Genomic DNA, 19,887 nt, shown 5'->3' with positions numbered 1-19,887 from the left:
ATCCTACAGACCAACATGTTGTTATAGTAGATATATCCTACAGACCAACAAGTTGTTATAGTAGATATATCCTACAGACCAACATGTTGCTATAGTAGATATATCCTACAGACTATAGTAGATATATCCTACAGACCAACATGTTGTTATAGTAGATATATCCTACAGACCAACATGTTGTTATAGTAGATATATCCTACAGACCAACATGTTGCTATAGTAGATATATCCTACAGACCAACATGATATATCCTACAGACCAACATGTTGTTATAGTAGATATATCCTACAGACCAACATGTTGTTATAGTAGATATATCCTACAGACCAACATGTTGCTATAGTAGATATATCCTACAGACCAACATGTTGTTATAGTAGATATATCCTATAGATCAACATGTTGTTATAGTAGATATATCCTACAGACCAACATGTTGTTATAGTAGATATATCCTACAGACCAACATGTTGTTATAGTAGATATATCCTACAGACCAACATGTTGTTATAGTAGATATATCCTACAGACCAACATGTTGTTATAGTAGATATATCCTACAGACCAACAAGTTGTTATAGTAGATATATCCTACAGACCAACATGTTGCTATAGTAGATATATCCTACAGATCAACAAGTTGCTAGAGTAGATATATCCTACCTACACTACCTTAGTACACTACTGTACCCGAGTACACTACCTTTGACCACTCTCAGAGTATGTAGGGGGAATTTGGGAGTCCCTGCCAGTGTTCTCACCTTGTACTCCTGGACCACCCCATTCTGCTCCTCCTCTGGAGGCGGTTGCCAGGAGACCACAATGGCGGTCCCATTGTCCCCGCTCTCTGAGACGGTAACCCCACGAGGGGCTGCACTGGGAGCTGGGGACAGACAGATGAACACAATAACATGTTAATGTAATACACCATCAACAGTAACACACACTGTCTGTCCCCACACACTGTTACAACAGTAACACACACTGTCTGCTCTCTCCTCACACACTGTTACAACAGTAACACACACTGTCTGCTCTCTCCTCACACACTGTTACAACAGTAACACACACTGTTACAACAGTAACACACACTGTCTGCTCTCTCCTCACACACTGTTACAACAGTAGCACACACTGTCTGCTCTCTCCTCACACACTGTTACAACAGTAACACACACTGTTACAACAGTAACACACACTGTCTGCTCTCTCCTCACACACTGTTACAACAGTAACACACACTTTCTGCTCTCTCCTCACACACTGTTACAACAGTAACACACACTGTCTGCTCTCTCCTCACACACTGTTACAACAGTAACACACACTGTCTGCTCTCTCCTCACTTCTACTGCTCTCATAAATGTATCCTATCCAGAAGAGAACAGAAGTAGAAATACCAGAGTCATGGACTGTCTCTATTCACTAGGGGTCTGTACTAACAGAAGTAGAAATACCAGAGGCACGGACTGTCTCTATTCACTAGGTGTCTGTACTAACAGAAGTGGAAATACCAGAGGCACGGACTGTCTCTATTCACTAGGTGTCTGTACTAACAGAAGTAGAAATACCAGAGGCACGGACTGTCTCTATTCACTAGGTGTCTGTACTAACAGAAGTAGAAATACCAGAGGCACGGACTGTCTCTATTCACTAGGGGTCTGTACTAACAGAAGTAGAAATACCAGAGGCACGGACTGTCTCTATTCACTAGGGGTCTGTACTAACAGAAGTAGAAATTACAGAAGCACGGACTGTCTCTATTCACTAGGTGTCTGTACTAACAGAAGTAGAAATACCAGAGGCACGGACTGTCTCTATTCACTAGGGGTCTGTACTAACAGAAGTAGAAATTACAGAAGCACGGACTGTCTCTATTCACTAGGGGTCTGTACTAAAATGACTGTTTTTCTTTGTTCAGAGAAAGTATTTGGGGAAAAGAAAGAAAATCACTGTTTTTTAAAACAAGGAGAACGATGATTGCAATGTTTACGCTTGGGGGGGTGTGTGTTGATTCTACACTAATGAGCATAACTAAAGTGATTTAATCATGACAACATACAGCATAACACTCTTAATCTCGTTCTGATTCACTGTAATGAAATCACGCCTTTCTGGGAGTGAGGGCATCGTGTTTGAACTCTGAAAACAATTAGCAACAGAATTAGCCACAAAAGCAACAGGGAGAAATGAAAACACACACCCACACACATTTTGGCAAACTATCTTTATTTCAGTCAGCTCCTCTCTCATTCATTCCACATGACTGTCATGATGCTTCACTCTGGGATGCACCCAAACCCCAGAAGATTTCCACAATCAAACAATCACAACCTATCAACAAAGATATTTCTTAGATATTACTTGGTAGATGTTACTGCACTGCCGGAGCTAGAAGCACAAACATTTTCGCTACACTCGTAATAACTGCGTGTCTGCTAATCACGTGTATGTGACCAATACAATTTGATTTGATTTGATTAGCACAGCACTGATGTGAACGTAGCATTTGGGTTCATCAACCTCTGGGTATCACAGGACGTTTTCAAACAGTACAACATCTGGCTCTAACACGCAGAACACCACGGGACATAATATGATCCTTTAATCGCAGCGTCTGCTGGGAACAGCTGTTGTTTTCACACACATGCAGAGTCGCAAAGGTCATTGACAAACTCGGGACACAGGACAGGTTGTTTGGTTTGGGAGTGTTTGTTGTTAAGTTACAAGTGGTTGCCTGTTTGCCACTGGTTCTGTATAGGTCCAGTGAGAGAGTGGTTCTGTATAGGTCCAGTGAGAGAGTAGTACTGTATAGGTCCAGTGAGAGAGTGGTTCTGTATATGTCCAGTGACAGAGTGGTCCTGTATAGGTCCAGTGAGAGAGTGGTTCTGTATAGGTCCAGTGAGAGAATGGTTCGGGATAGGTCCAGTGAGAGAGTGGTCCTGTATAGGTCCAGTGAGAGAGTGGTCCTGTATACGTCCAGTGAGAGAGTGGTCCTGTATAGGTCCAGTGACAGAGTGGTCCTGTATATGTCCAGTGACAGAGTGGTCCTGTATAGGTCCAGTGAGAGAGTGGTCCTGTATAGGTCCAGTGACAGAGTGGTCCTGTATATGTCCAGTGACAGAGTGGCCCTGTATAGGTCCAGTAAGAGAGTGGTTCTGTATAGGTCCAGTGAGAGAGTGGTTCTGTATAGGTCCAGTGAGAGAGTGGTCCTGTATCGGTCCAGTGAGAGAGTGGTCGTGTATAGGTCCAGTGAGAGAGTGGTCTGGGTCCAGTGAGAGAGGTCCAGTACTGTATAGGTCCAGTGAGAGAGTGGTCCTGAGTAGTATTGTATAGGTCCATTGAGAGAGTGGTTCTGTATAGGTCCAGTGAGAGTGGTCCTGTAGTAGTACTGTATAGGTCCAGTGAGAGACTGTTCCTGTATAGGTCCTGTATAGGTCCAGTGAGAGAGTGGTCCTGTATAGGTCCAGTGAGAGAGTGGTTCTGTATAGGTCCAGTGAGAGAGTAGTACTGTATTGGTCCAGTGAGAGAGTGGTTCTGTATAGGTCCAGTGAGAGAGTAGTACTGTATAGGTCCAGTGAGAGAGTAGTACTGTATAGGTCCAGTGAGAGAGTGGTTCTGTATAGGTCCAGTGAGAGAGTAGTACTGTATAGGTCCAGTGAGAGACTGTTCCTGTATAGGTCCAGTGAGAGAGTGGTCCTGTATAGGTCCAGTGAGAGAGTGGACCTGTATAGGTCCAGTGAGAGAGTGGTCCTGTATAGGTCCAGTGAGAGAGTGGTGCTGTATAGATCCATTGAGAGAGTGGTTCTGTATATGTCCAGTGAGAGAGTGGTCCTGTATATGTCCAGTGAGAGAGTGGTCCAGTATAGGTCCAGTGAGAGAGTGGTCCTGTATAGGTCCAGTGAGAGAGTGGTCCTGAGAGAGTGGTCCTGTATAGGTCCAGTGAGAGAGTGGTCCTGTATAGGTCCAGTGAGAGAGTGGTCCTGTATAGGTCCAGTGAGAGAGTGGTCCTGTGGTTCTGTATAGGTCCAGTGAGAGAGTGGTCCTGGCGCTGTATAGGTCCAGTGAGAGAGTGGTCCTGTATAGGTCCAGTGAGAGAGTGGTTCTGTATATGTCCAGTGACAGAGTGGTCCTGTATAGGTCTAGTGAGAGAGTGGTTCTGTATAGGTCCAGTGAGAGAATGGTTGTATAGGTCCAGGGATAGGTCCAGTGAGAGAGTGGTCCTGTATAGGTCCAGTGAGAGAGTGGTCCTGTATAGGTCCAGTGAAAGATTGATCCTGTATAGGTCCAGTGAGAGAGTGGTCCTGTATAGGTCCAGTGAAAGAGTGGTCCTGTATTGTTCCAGTGAGAGAGTGGTCCTGTATAGGTCCAGTGAAAGAGTGGTCCTGTATTGTTCCAGTGAGAGAGTGGTCCTGTATTGTTCCAGTGAGAGAGTGGTCCTGTATAGGTCCAGTGAAATAGTGGTCCTATATAGGTCCAGTGAGAGAGTGGTCCTGTATAGGTCCAGTGACAGAGTGGTCCTGTATATGTCCAGTGACAGAGTGGTCCTGTATAGGTCCAGTGAGAGAGTGGTCCTGTATAGGTCCAGTGAGAGAGTGGTCCTGTATAGGTCCAGTGAGAGAGTGGTTCTGTATAGGTCCAGTGAGAGAGTGGCGCTGTATAGGTCCAGTGAGAGAGTGGTCCTGTATAGGTCCAGTGAGAGAGTGGTTCTGTATATGTCCAGTGACAGAGTGGTCCTGTATAGGTCCAGTGAGAGAGTGGTTCTGTATAGGTCCAGTGAGAGAATGGTTCGGGATAGGTCCAGTGAGAGAGTGGTCCTGTATATGTCCAGTGAGAGAGTGGTCCTGTATAGGTCCAGTGAGAGAGTGGTCCTCTATAGGTCCAGTGAGAGAGTGGTCCTGTATAGGTCCAGTGAGAGAGTGGTCCTGTATAGGTCCAGTGAGAGAGTGGTTCTGTATAGGTCCAGTGAGAGAGTGGCGCTGTATAGGTCCAGTGAGAGAGTGGTCCTGTATAGGTCCAGTGAGAGAGTGGTTCTGTATATGTCCAGTGACAGAGTGGTCCTGTATAGGTCCAGTGAGAGAGTGGTTCTGTATAGGTCCAGTGAGAGAATGGTCCAGTATAGGTCCAGTGAGAGAGTGGTCCTGTATAGGTCCAGTGAGAGAGTGGTCCTCTATAGGTCCAGTGAGAGAGTGGTCCTGTATATGTCCAGTGAGAGAGTGGTCCAGTATAGGTCCAGTGAGAGAGTGGTCCTGTATAGGTCCAGTGAGAGAGTGGTCCTGTATAGGTCCAGTGAGAGAGTGGTTCTGTATATGTCCAGTGACAGAGTGGTCCTGTATAGGTCCAGTGAGAGAGTGGTTCTGTATAGGTCCAGTGAGAGAATGGTTCGGGATAGGTCCAGTGAGAGAGTGGTCCTGTATATGTCCAGTGAGAGAGTGGTCCTGTATAGGTCCAGTGAGAGAGTGGTCCTGTATAGGTCCAGTGAGAGAGTGGTCCTCTATAGGTCCAGTGAGAGAGTGGTCCTGTATAGGTCCAGTGAGAGAGTGGTCCTGTATAGGTCCAGTGAGAGAGTGGTTCTGTATAGGTCCAGTGAGAGAGTGGCGCTGTATAGGTCCAGTGAGAGAGTGGTCCTGTATAGGTCCAGTGAGAGAGTGGTTCTGTATATGTCCAGTGACAGAGTGGTCCTGTATAGGTCCAGTGAGAGAGTGGTTCTGTATAGGTCCAGTGAGAGAATGGTTCGGGATAGGTCCAGTGAGAGAGTGGTCCTGTATAGGTCCAGTGAGAGAGTGGTCCTGTATAGGTCCAGTGAAAGATTGATCCTGTATAGGTCCAGTGAGAGAGTGGTCCTGTATAGGTCCAGTGAAAGAGTGGTCCTGTATTGTTCCAGTGAGAGAGTGGTCCTGTATAGGTCCAGTGAAAGAGTGGTCCTGTATTGTTCCAGTGAGAGAGTGGTCCTGTATTGTTCCAGTGAGAGAGTGGTCCTGTATAGGTCCAGTGAAATAGTGGTCCTATATAGGTCCAGTGAGAGAGTGGTCCTGTATAGGTCCAGTGACAGAGTGGTCCTGTATATGTCCAGTGACAGAGTGGTCCTGTATAGGTCCAGTGAGAGAGTGGTCCTGTATCAGTGAGAGAGTGGTCCAGTGAGAGTGGTCCTGTATAGGTCCAGTGAGAGAGTGGTTCTGTATAGGTCCAGTGAGAGAGTGGCGCTGTATAGGTCAGTGAGAGAGTGGTCCTGTATAGGTCCAGTGAGAGAGTGGTTCTGTATATGTCCAGTGACAGAGTGGTCCTGTATAGGTCCAGTGAGAGAGTGGTTCTGTATAGGTCCAGTGAGAGAATGGTTCGGGATAGGTCCAGTGAGAGAGTGGTCCTGTATATGTCCAGTGAGAGAGTGGTCCAGTATAGGTCCAGTGAGAGAGTGGTCCTGTATAGGTCCAGTGAGAGAGTGGTCCTCTATAGGTCCAGTGAGAGAGTGGTCCTGTATAGGTCCAGTGAGAGAGTGGTCCTGTATAGGTCCAGTGAGAGAGTGGTTCTGTATAGGTCCAGTGAGAGAGTGGCGCTGTATAGGTCCAGTGAGAGAGTGGTCCTGTATAGGTCCAGTGAGAGAGTGGTTCTGTATATGTCCAGTGACAGAGTGGTCCTGTATAGGTCCAGTGAGAGAGTGGTTCTGTATAGGTCCAGTGAGAGAATGGTTCGGGATAGGTCCAGTGAGAGAGTGGTCCTGTATAGGTCCAGTGAGAGAGTGGTCCTGTATAGGTCCAGTGAGAGAGTGGTCCTGTATAGGTCCAGTGAGAGAGTGGTTCTGTATAGGTCCAGTGAGAGAGTGGCGCTGTATAGGTCCAGTGAGAGAGTGGTCCTGTATAGGTCCAGTGAGAGAGTGGTTCTGTATATGTCCAGTGACAGAGTGGTCCTGTATAGGTCCAGTGAGAGAGTGGTTCTGTATAGGTCCAGTGAGAAAATGGTTCGGGATAGGTCCAGTGAGAGAGTGGTCCTGTATAGGTCCAGTGAGAGAGTGGTCCTGTATAGGTCCAGTGAGAGAGTGGTCCTGTATAGGTCCAGTGAGAGAGTGGTTCTGTATAGGTCCAGTGAGAGAGTGGCGCTGTATAGGTCCAGTGAGAGAGTGGTCCTGTATAGGTCCAGTGTGAGAGTGGTTCTGTATATGTCCAGTGACAGAGTGGTCCTGTATAGGTCCAGTGAGAGAGTGGTTCTGTATAGGTCCAGTGAGAGAATGGTTCGGGATAGGTCCAGTGAGAGAGTGGTTCTGTATAGGTCCAGTGAGAGAATGGTTCGGGATAGGTCCAGTGAGAGAGTGGTCCTGTATAGGTCCAGTGAGAGAGTGGTCCTGTATAGGTCCAGTGAAAGATTGATCCTGTATAGGTCCAGTGAGAGAGTGGTCCTGTATAGGTCCAGTGAGAGAGTGGTCTGGTGGTGAACTGCTAGGAAACCCAGGTGCTAATGAGTCCTACCACTAATCACATGGACTGGTAATCCTTCACAAACACAGAGCTGCTCTCCAAAGACAAACAAACAAACAAACAAACAAACAAACAACACACACACACACACACACACACACACACACACACACACACACACAGACACACAGACACACAGACAGACAGACAGACAGACAGACAGACAGACAGACAGACAGACAGACAGACAGACATGTCCACCCACCTTCCTCCAGAGTCTTGGCTGTCTTGACCTCACTGTCTGTTCCCTGGAACTCGTTGAAGAAGGGGCGAACTTTGAACTCGTAGGTGACTCCCTTCCTGAGCTGGGGTACCACAGTACTGTCCTCCCCTGGGGTTCTCACCTCAAACACAGTCCAGTCACTCCTCTGATGCCCCTCTGTAGAGGTTCGGTACATCACCTTATAACCCTGGATGTACTGAGACTGCTGCTCCACCTAGTGGCCAGGGGAGAAGACAACACACACACATGTCCACACACACAGACACACAGGTCAGCTTGACTCTATTTAGGTGCTCTGAGTGACTCTACAGTGGAAAGTCTCTCTTCATCGTTCTGGAACTCATTATCAATAGACAGTTCAGTTGTTGCTTTAGGCCAGTTTAACTAAAGTGGCTGTCCCTGGCTGGGCTGGCTGGCTGGCTGGCTAGTGGGGACCGGAGTGCTAACTCATCAAATGGCCCATCCACCCATCTATCCCTCCATCCCTCCGTCTGTGTGTGGCCAGTGGAGCGGATCCGTTTGGAGCGTCAGCGATGTGTGGAACCCGCAATGCACCATGAGATCATAGCCCAGAGGTTCCTGAGAGTCTGGTCCTGGTTAGAGGGGGCTAGAAAAGGGCGCCCAGAACAGCCCGGCCTGTCTCCTCCTGACTTACTGAGAACTGTAGTCTGGGATCAGGGGGACAGTGCAGCCTCTCATACTAACTGACATACACACATCAGGGGACAGGACAGGCTGAAGGTACAGAGAGAGACTTGATGGCAAACATCATATTGTATATTGGTAAAGGTGGATATTGATTTAGAAATGTTCTGGACAGTCAGTCACAGTCAGTCACAGTCAGTTACAGTCAGTCACAGTCAGTCACAGTCAGTCACAGTCAGTTACAGTCAGTTACAGTCAGTCACAGTCAGTTACAGTCAGTTAGTCATTTAAAGTCAGTCACAGTCAGTCACAGTCAGTTATAGCCAGTTATAGTCAGCCACAGTCAGTCACAGTCACAGTCAGTCACAGTCATTCATAGTCATTAATAGTCAGTTATAGTCAGTCACAGTCAGTTACAGTCAATTACAGTCGGTCATAGTCAATTACAGTCAGTCATAGTCAGTCACAGTCAGTTACAGTCAGTTATAGTCAGTTAAAGTCAGTTATAGTCAGTCACAGTCAATTACAGTCAGTTATAGCCAATTACAGTCAGTCATAGTCAGTCACAGTCAGTTACAGTCAATCATAGTAAGTTATAGTCAGTTATAGTCAGTCAAAGTTAGTCACAATCAGTCACATTAATTCATAGTCATTAATAGTCAGTTATAGTCAGTCACAGTAGGTCACAGTCAGTATAGTCAGTCAAAGTCAGTTAGATTCAATCACAGTCCATCATAGTCAGTTAAAGTCAGTTATAGCCAGTTACAGTAAGTCACAGTCACTTATAGTCAGTCACAGTCAGTCACAGTCAGTCATAGTCAGTCACAGTCAGTTATAGTCAGTCACAGTCAGTCACAGTCAGTTTATAGTCTGTCACAGTTAGTCACAATCAGTCATAGCCAGCTATAGTCAGTCACAGTCACTTATAGTCAGTCACAGTCAGTCACAGTCAGTCATAGTCAGTCACAGTTAGTTATAGTCAGTCACAGTTAGTTATAGTCAGTCACAGTTAGTCAAAATCAGTCAGAGTCAGTTATAGTCAGTCACAGTCAGTCAGTCAGTTACAGTCAGTTATAGTCCGTCACAGTCAGTTATAGTCAGTCACAGTCTGTCACAGTCAGTCACAGTCAGTTACAGTCAGTTACAGTCAGTTATAGTCAGTCACAGTCAGTCACAGTCAGTCACAGTCAGTTGCATTCAGTCACAGTCAGTCACAGTCAGTTACAGTCATTTACAGTCAATTACAGTCAGTCACAGTCAGTTATAGTCAGTCACAGTCAGTCACAGTCAGTCACAGTCAGTTACAGTCAATTACAGTCAATTACAGTCAGTCACAGTCAGGTATAGCCAGTCACAGTTATTCACAGTCAGTCACAGTCAGTCACAGTCATTCACAGTCAGTTATAATCAGTCACAGTCAGTTATAGTCAGTCACAGTCAGTTATAGTCAGTCACAGTCAGTTAAAGTCAGTTATAGCCAGTTACAGTCAGTTACAGTTAGTTAAAGTCAGTTAAAGTCTGTTATAGTCAGTCACAGTCAGTTACAGTCAGTCACAGTCAGTTAAAGTCTGTTATAGTCAGTCACAGTCAGTTACAGTCAGTCACAGTCAGTTAAATTCAGTTATAGCCAGTTACAGTCAGTTAAAGTTAGTTAAAGTCAGTTATTGCTGATGACGTGTTAGCGAACTTGACATCATCAATACATTTGCTTCTATTGAATGTATGAATTTTACAAAACAACCTATCGGTGTGAACTAGAAGGATACTGTAGTGTAGTGTACTGTACTGTAGTGTAATGTACTCTAGAATACTGTACTATACTGTAGTGTACTGTACTGTACTGTAATGTACTCTAGAATACTGTACTATACTATAGTGTACTGTACTGTACTGTAATGTACTCTAGAATACTGTACTATACTGTAGTGTAGTGCACTGTACTGTACTGTAATGTACTCTAGAATACTGTACTATACTGTAGTGTAGTGCACTGTACTGTACTGTAATGTACTCTAGAATACTGTACTATACTGTAGTGTAGTGCACTGTACTGTACTGTAATGTACTCTAGAATACTGTACTATACTGTAGTGTAGTGAACTGTACTGTACTGTAATGTACTCTAGAATACTGTACTATACTGTAGTGTAGTGCACTGTACTGTACTGTAATGTACTCTAGAATACTGTACTATACTGTAGTGTACTGTACTGTAATGTACTCTAAAATACTGTACTATACTGTAGTGTACTGTACTGTACTGTAATGTACTCTAGAATACTGTACTATACTGTAGTGTACTGTACTGTACTTTAATGTACTCGAGGAATACTGTAATATACTGTAGTGTACTGTACTGTACTGTAATGTACTCTAGAATACTGTACTATACTGTAGTGTACTGTACTGTAGTGTAGTGCACTGTACTGTACTGTAATGTACTCTAGAATACTGTACTATACTGTAGTGTACTGTACTGTACTGTAATGTACTCTAGAATACTGTACTATACTGTAGTGCACTGTACTGTAATGTACTCTAGAATATTGTACTATACTGTAGTGTAATGTACTGTAGTGTAATGCACTGTGCTGTACTGTAATTTACTCTAGAATACTGTATTATACTGTAGTGTACTGTACTGTACTTTAATGTACTCGAGGAATACTGTAATATACTGTAGTGTACTGTACTGTACTGTAATGTACTCTAGAATACTGTACTATACTGTAGTGTACTGTACTGTACTGTAATGTACTCTAGAATACTGTACTATACTGTAGTGTACTGTACTGTACTGTAATGTACTCTAGAATACTGTACTATAATGTAGTGTACTGTACTGTACTGTAATGTACTCTAGAATACTGTACTATACTGTAGTGTACTGTACTGTACTTTACTCTAGAATACTGTACTATACTGTAGTGTAGTGCACTGTACTGTACTGTAATGTACTCTAGAATACTGTACTATACTGTAGTGTACTGTACTGTACTGTAATGTACTCTAGAATACTGTACTATACTGTAGTGTACTGTACTGTACTTTACTCTAGAATACTGTACTATACTGTAGTGTAGTGCACTGTACTGTACTGTAATGTACTCTAGAATACTGTACTATACTGTAGTGTACTGTACTGTACTGTAATGTACTCTAGAATACTGTACTATACTGTAGTGTACTGTACTGTACTGTAATTTACTCTAGAATACTGTACTATACTGTAGTGTACTGTACTGTACTGTACTGTAATGTACTCTAGAATTCTGTACTATACTGTAGTGTAATGTACTGTACTGTAGTGTAGTGTACTGTACTGTACTGTAATGTACTCTAGAATACTGTACTATACTGTAGTGTAGTGCACTGTACTGTACTGTAGTGTACTCTAGAATACTGTACTATACTGTAGTGTACTGTACTGTAATGTACTCTAGAATACTGTACTATACTGTAGTGCACTGTACTGTAGTGTAATGTACTCTAGAATACTGTACTATACTGTAGTGCACTGTACTGTAATGCACTCTAGAATACTGTACTATACTGTAGTGTACTGTACTGTAGTGTACTGCAATGTACTCTAGAATACTGTACTATACTGTAGTGTACTGTACTGTAGTGTAGTGCACTGTACTGTACTCTAGAATACCATACTATACTGTAGTGTAGTGCACTGTACTGTACTGTAATGTACTCTAGAATACTGTACTATACTGTAGTGCACTGTATTGTACTGTAATGTACTCTAGAATACTGTACTATACTGTAGTGTACTGTACTGTAGTGTACTGTAATGTACTGTAATGTACTCTAGAATACTGTACTATATTGTCGTGTACTGTACTGTAGTGTACTGTACTGTAATGTACTCTAGAATACTGTACTATACTGTAGTGTACTGTACTGTAGTGTACTGTACTGTAATGTACTCTAGAATACTGTACTATACTGTAGTGTACTGTACTGTAGTGTACTGTAATGTACTGTAATGTACTCTAGAATACTGTACTATACTGTAGTGTACTGTACTGTAGTGTACTGTAATGTACTGTAATGTACTCTAGAATACTGTACTATACTGTAGTGTACTGTACTGTAGTGTACTGTAATGTACTGTACTGTACTCTTGTGTACTGTACTATACTGTAGTGTACTGTAATGTACTGTAATGTACTCTAGTGTACTGTACTATACTATAGTGTGCTGTACTGTAGTGTACTGTAGTGTACTGTACTATACTGTAATGTACTGCACTGTAGTGTACTATACTGTACTGTAGTGTACTTTAGTGTGCTGTAATGTACTCTAGTGTACTGTACTATACTGTACTGTACTGTAGTGTACTGTAGTGTACTGTAATGTACTGTACTGTACTATACTGTAGTGTACTGTACTATACTGTAGTGTACTGTACTGTAATCTAGTGTACTGTACTATACTGTAGTGTACTGTACTGGACTGTATGTAATGCACTGTAGTGTACTGTACTATACTTTAGTGTAGTGTACTCTTGTGTACTGTACTCTACTGTTGTGTACCGTAATGTACTGTACTGTAATGTACTCTAGTGTACTGTACACTATACTGTACTGTAGTGTACTTTAGTGTGCTGTAATGTACTCTAGTGTACTGTACTATACTGTACTGTACTGTAGTGTACTGTAGTGTACTGTAATGTACTGTACTGTAATGTACTCTAGTGTACTGTATTATACTGTAGTGTACTGTACTGTAATCTAGTGTACTGTACTATACTGTAGTGTACTGTACTGGACTGTATGTAATGCACTGTAGTGTACTGTACTATACTTTAGTGTAGTGTACTCTTGTGTACTGTACTGTAATGTACTGTAGTGTACTGTACTCTACTGTTGTGTACCGTAATGTACTGTACTGTAATGTACTCTAGTGTACTGTACTGTACTGTATTGTAGTTTACTGTACTCTAGTGTACTGTACTCTAGTGCACTGTAATTTAGTGTAGTTTACTGTACTCTAGCGTATTTTACTGTACTGTACTCCAGTGCACTGTACTGTACTGTAGTGTACTCTAGTGTACTGTAGTGTACTCTAGTGTAGTGTAATGTATTATCATCCCTGTGTAAGGCATGCAGAACTGGCTCATAAAGTTTTAGATATTTCTTTTTTATCCCTCCTATAAAATGTGCTGTCAGCTCAGGTGGTCTTCATTAGGCTCAGAAATGTGCAAGCGTTAAGCAGAAACACATAAGAACAACATACAAGCCAGAAACTGCCATGAGATTGGATTTAACCCCCAAAAAACGATCAAACCACGGCCATGTAAAGAGTGCATGTAAATACAATGTAAACTTGTTAGTGACTAATGGTGGAAAACCTAGTTGGTAACTGGCATCAGGCTGTAAGACAGGGTAACTGGGCATCAGGCCGCCAGACAGGGTAACTGGGCATCAGGCCGTAAGACAGGGTAACTGGGCATCAGGCCGCCAGACAGGGTAACTGGGCATCAGGCCGTAAGACAGGGTAACTGGGCATCAGGCCGTCAGACAGGGTAACTGGGCATCAGACCGTCAGACAGGGTAACTGGGCATCAGGCCGCCAGACAGGGTAACTGGGCATCAGGCCGTCAGACAGGGTAACTGGGCATCAGGCCGTCAGACAGGGTAACTGGGCATCAGGCCGTCAGACAGGGTAACTGGGCATCAGGCTGTAAGACAGGGTAACTGGGCATCAGGCCATCAGACAGGGTAACTGGGCATCAGGCCGTCAGACAGGGTAACTGGGCATCAGGCCGTCAGACAGGGTAACTGGGCATCAGGCCGTAAGAAAGGGTAACTGGGCATCAGGCCGTAAGACAGGGTAACTGGGAATCAGACCGTAAGACAGGGTAACTGTGCATCAGGCCGTCAGACAGGGTAACTGGGCATCGGACCGTCAGACAGGGTAACTGGGCATCAGGCCGTCAGACAGGGTAACTGGGCATCAGGCCGTCAGACAGGGTAACTGGGCATCAGGCCATCAGACAGGGTAACTGGGCATCAGACCGTCAGACAGGGTAACTGGGCATCAGGCCGTAAGACAGGGTAACTGGGAATCAGACCGTAAGACAGGGTAACTGGGCATCAGGCCGTCAGACAGGGTAACTGGGCATCAGGCCGTAAGACAGGGTAACTGGGAATCAGACCGTAAGACAGGGTAACTGGGCATCAGGCCGTAAGACAGGGTAACTGGGCATCAGGCCGTAAGACAGGGTAACTGGGAATCAGAACATAAGACAGGGTAACTGGGCATCAGGCCGTCAGACAGGGTAACTGGGCATCGGACCGTCAGACAGGGTAACTGGGCATCAGGCCGTCAGACAGGGTAACTGGGCATCAGGCCGTCAGACAGGGTAACTGGGCATCAGGCCGTCAGACAGGGTAACTGGGCATCAGACCGTCAGACAGGGTAACTGGGCATCAGACCGTCAGACAGGGTAACTGGCATCAGGCCGTCAGACAGGGTAACTGGGCATCAGGCCGTAAGACAGGGTAACTGGGAATCAGACCGTAAGACAGGGTAACTGGGCATCAGGCCGTCAGACAGGGTAACTAGGCATCAGGCCGTAAGACAGGGTAACTGGGAATCAGACCGTAAGACAGGGTAACTGGGCATCAGGCCGTAAGACAGGGTAACTGGGCATCAGGCCGTAAGACAGGGTAACTGGGAATCAGACCATAAGACAGGGTAACTGGGCATCAGGCCGTCAGACAGGGTAACTGGGCATCGGACCATCAGACAGGGTAACTGGGCATCAGGCCGTCAGACAGGGTAACTGGGCATCAGGCCGTCAGACAGGGTAACTGGGCATCAGGCCGTCAGACAGGGTAACTGGGCATCAGACCGTCAGACAGGGTAACTGGGCATCAGACCGTCAGACAGGGTAACTGGCATCAGGCCGTCAGACAGGGTAACTGGGCATCAGGCTGTAAGACAAGGTAACTGTGCAACAGACCGTCAGACAGGGTAACTGGGCATCAGACCGTCGGACAGGGTAACTGGGCATCAGACCGTCAGACAGGGTAACTGGGCATCAGACCGTCAGACAGGGTAACTGGGCATCAGGCTGTCAGACAGGGTAACTGTGCATCAGGCCGTAAGACAGGGTAACTGTGCATCAGGCTGTAAGACAAGGTAACTGTGCATCAGGCCGTAAGAAATGGTAACTGGGAGACGGTTGTCAGACATGGTAACTGGGCATCAGGCCGTCAGACAGGGTAACTGGGCATCAGGCTGTCAGACAGGGTAACTGGGCATCAGGCTGTCAGACAGGGTAACTGTGCATCAGGCTGTAAGACAGGGTAACTGTGCATCAGGCCGTAAGACATGGTAACTGGGAGACGGTTGTCAGACATGTTAACTGGGCATCAGGCTGTAAGACATGGTAACTGGGCATCAGGCTGTAAGACATGGTAACTGGGAGACGGTTGTCAGACATGGTAACTGGGCATCAGGCCGTCAGACATGGTAACTGGGAGACGGGCTGTCAGACATGGTAACTGGGAAATGGGCTGTCAGACATGGTAACTGGGAGACGGCTGTCAGACATGGAGACGGGCTGTCAGACATGGTAACTGGGAGATGGGCTGTCAGACATGGTAACTGGGAGACGGGCTGTCAGACATGGTAACTGGGAGACAGGCTGTCAGACATGGTAACTGGGAGATGGGCTGTCAGACATGGTAACTGGGAGACGGGCTGTCAGACATGGTAACTGGGAGACGGCTGTCAGACATGGTAACTGGGAGACGGCTGTCAGACATGGTAACTGGGCATCAGGCCGTCAGACATGGTAACTGGGAGACGGGCTGTCAGACATGGTAACTGGGAGACGGGCTGTCAGACATGGTAACTGGGTGACAGGCTGTCAGACATGGTAACTGGGAGATGGGCTGTCAGACATGGTAACTGGGAGACGGGCTGTCAGACATGGTAACTGGGAGACGGCTGTCAGACATGGTAACTGGGAGACGGCTGTCAGACATGGTAACTGGGAGACGGCTGTCAGACATGGTAACTGGGAGACGGCTGTCAGACATGGTAACTGGGAGACGGGCTGTCAGACATGGTAACTGGGAAATGGGCTGTCAGACATGGTAACTGGGAGACGGCTGTCAGACATGGAGACGGGCTGTCAGACATGGTAACTGGGAGATGGGCTGTCAGACATGGTAACTGGGAGACGGGCTGTCAGACATGGTAACTGGGAGACGGCTGTCAGACATGGTAACTGGGAGAAGGGCTGTCAGACATGGTAACTGGGAGATGGGCTGTCAGACATGGTAACTGGGTGACAGGCTGTCAGACATGGTAACTGGGAGACGGGCTGTCAGACATGGTAACTGGGAGACGGCTGTCAGACATGGTAACTGGGAGATGGGCTGTCAGACATGGTACCTGGGAGATGGGCTGTCAGACATGGAGACGGGCTGTCAGACATGGTAACTGGGAGACAGCTGTCAGACATGGAGACGGGCTGTCAGACATGGTAACTGGGAGACAGCTGTCAGACATGGAGACGGGCTGTCAGACATGGTAACTGGATGACAGGCTGTCAGACATGGAGACGGGCTGTCAGACATGGTAACTGGGTGACAGGCTGTCAGACATGGTAACTGGGAGACGGCTGTCAGACATGGTAACTGGGAGACGGCTGTCAGACATGGTAACTGGGAGACGGCTGTCAGACATGGTAACTGGGAGACGGCTGTCAGACATGGTAACTGGGAGACGGGCTGTCAGACATGGTAACTGGGAAATGGGCTGTCAGACATGGTAACTGGGAGACGGCTGTCAGACATGGAGACGGGCTGTCAGACATGGTAACTGGGAGATGGGCTGTCAGACATGGTAACTGGGAGACGGGCCGTCAGACAGGGTAACTGGGCATCGGACCGTCAGACAGGGTAACTGGGCATCAGGCCGTCAGACAGGGTAACTGGGCATCAGGCCGTCAGACAGGGTAACTGGGCATCAGGCCGTCAGACAGGGTAACTGGGCATCAGACCGTCAGACAGGGTAACTGGGCATCAGACCGTCAGACAGGGTAACTGGCATCAGGCCGTCAGACAGGGTAACTGGGCATCAGGCTGTAAGACAAGGTAACTGTGCAACAGACCGTCAGACAGGGTAACTGGGCATCAGACCGTCGGACAGGGTAACTGGGCATCAGACCGTCAGACAGGGTAACTGGGCATCAGGCTGTCAGACAGGGTAACTGGGCATCAGGCTGTCAGACAGGGTAACTGTGCATCAGGCCGTAAGACAGGGTAACTGTGCATCAGGCTGTAAGACAAGGTAACTGTGCATCAGGCCGTAAGAAATGGTAACTGGGAGACGGTTGTCAGACATGGTAACTGGGCATCAGGCCGTCAGACAGGGTAACTGGGCATCAGGCTGTCAGACAGGGTAACTGGGCATCAGGCTGTCAGACAGGGTAACTGTGCATCAGGCTGTAAGACAGGGTAACTGTGCATCAGGCCGTAAGACATGGTAACTGGGAGACGGTTGTCAGACATGTTAACTGGGCATCAGGCTGTAAGACATGGTAACTGGGCATCAGGCTGTAAGACATGGTAACTGGGAGACGGTTGTCAGACATGGTAACTGGGCATCAGGCCGTCAGACATGGTAACTGGGAGACGGGCTGTCAGACATGGTAACTGGGAGACGGGCTGTCAGACATGGTAACTGGGTGACAGGCTGTCAGACATGGTAACTGGGAGATGGGCTGTCAGACATGGTAACTGGGAGACGGGCTGTCAGACATGGTAACTGGGAGACGGCTGTCAGACATGGTAACTGGGAGACGGCTGTCAGACATGGTAACTGGGAGACGGCTGTCAGACATGGTAACTGGGAGACGGCTGTCAGACATGGTAACTGGGAGACGGGCTGTCAGACATGGTAACTGGGAAATGGGCTGTCAGACATGGTAACTGGGAGACGGCTGTCAGACATGGAGACGGGCTGTCAGACATGGTAACTGGGAGATGGGCTGTCAGACATGGTAACTGGGAGACGGGCTGTCAGACATGGTAACTGGGAGACGGCTGTCAGACATGGTAACTGGGAGAAGGGCTGTCAGACATGGTAACTGGGAGATGGGCTGTCAGACATGGTAACTGGGTGACAGGCTGTCAGACATGGTAACTGGGAGACGGGCTGTCAGACATGGTAACTGGGAGACGGCTGTCAGACATGGTAACTGGGAGATGGGCTGTCAGACATGGTACCTGGGAGATGGGCTGTCAGACATGGAGACGGGCTGTCAGACATGGTAACTGGGAGACAGCTGTCAGACATGGAGACGGGCTGTCAGACATGGTAACTGGGAGACAGCTGTCAGACATGGAGACGGGCTGTCAGACATGGTAACTGGGTGACAGGCTGTCAGACATGGTAACTGGGAGACGGCTGTCAGACATGGTAACTGGGAGACGGCTGTCAGACATGGTAACTGGGAGACGGCTGTCAGACATGGTAACTGGGAGACGGCTGTCAGACATGGTAACTGGGAGACGGGCTGTCAGACATGGTAACTGGGAAATGGGCTGTCAGACATGGTAACTGGGAGACGGCTGTCAGACATGGAGACTGTCAGACATGGTAACTGGGAGATGGGCTGTCAGACATGGTAACTGGGAGACGGGCTGTCAGACATGGTAACTGGGAGACGGCTGTCAGACATGGTAACTGGGAGAAGGGCTGTCAGACATGGTAACTGGGAGATGGGCTGTCAGACATGGTAAATGGGTGACAGGCTGTCAGACATGGTAACTGGGAGACGGGCTGTCAGACATGGTAACTGGGAGACGGCTGTCAGACATGGTAACTGGGAGATGGGCTGTCAGACATGGTACCTGGGAGATGGGCTGTCAGACATGGTAACTGGGAGACGGGCTGTCAGACATGGGGGAGACAGCTGGCATGGAGGCGGGCTGTCAGACATGGTAACTGGGAGACAGCTGTCAGACATGGAGACGGGCTGTCAGACATGGTAACTGGATGACAGGCTGTCAGACATGGAGACGGGCTGTCAGACATGGTAACTGGGTGACAGGCTGTCAGACAGGCTGTCAGACATGGTAACTGGGAGATGGGCTGTCAGACATGGTAACTGGGAGACGGCTGGCAGACATGGTAACTGGGAGATGGGCTGTCAGACATGGTAACTGGGAGACAGCTGTCAGACATGGTAACTGGGAGATGGGCTGTCAGACATGGTAACTGGGAGACGGCTGTCAGACATGGTAACTGGGAGACGGCTGTCAGACATGGTAACTGGAGACAGACATGGTAACTGGGAGATGGGCTGTCATACATGGTAACTGGGTGATGGCTGTTAGACATGGAGACGGGCTGTCAGACATGGTAACTGGGAGACGGCTGTCAGACATGGAGACAGGCTGTCAGACATGGTAACTGGGAGACGGCTGTCAGACATGGAGACGGGCTGTCATACATGGTAACTGGGAGACGGCTGTCAGACATGGAGACGGGCTGTCAGACATGGTAACTGG

The 19,887-nt window shown here is 47.1% G+C and overlaps 1 protein-coding gene across 1 annotated transcript in view; it reads right to left on the bottom strand.

The window, feature by feature from the left end:
• The window catches only part of LOC115120871 (roundabout homolog 1-like), a 490,866-nt gene that overhangs the window by 63,292 nt on the left and 407,687 nt on the right, over window positions 1-19,887 (bottom strand). Inside the window, exons 16-17 of the mRNA XM_065000506.1 lie at window positions 7,676-7,907; window positions 763-884 (exon numbers count right to left, since the gene is read on the bottom strand). Coding sequence (XP_064856578.1) covers window positions 763-884; window positions 7,676-7,907 — 354 coding nt within the window. The remainder of the gene's footprint in view (window positions 1-762; window positions 885-7,675; window positions 7,908-19,887) is intronic.

Source organism: Oncorhynchus nerka, linkage group LG14 (assembly GCF_034236695.1).
Source record: "Oncorhynchus nerka isolate Pitt River linkage group LG14, Oner_Uvic_2.0, whole genome shotgun sequence".
Taxonomy (NCBI): Eukaryota; Metazoa; Chordata; class Actinopteri; order Salmoniformes; family Salmonidae; genus Oncorhynchus; species Oncorhynchus nerka.
This window is presented reverse-complemented; position numbering and strand designations above follow the sequence as displayed.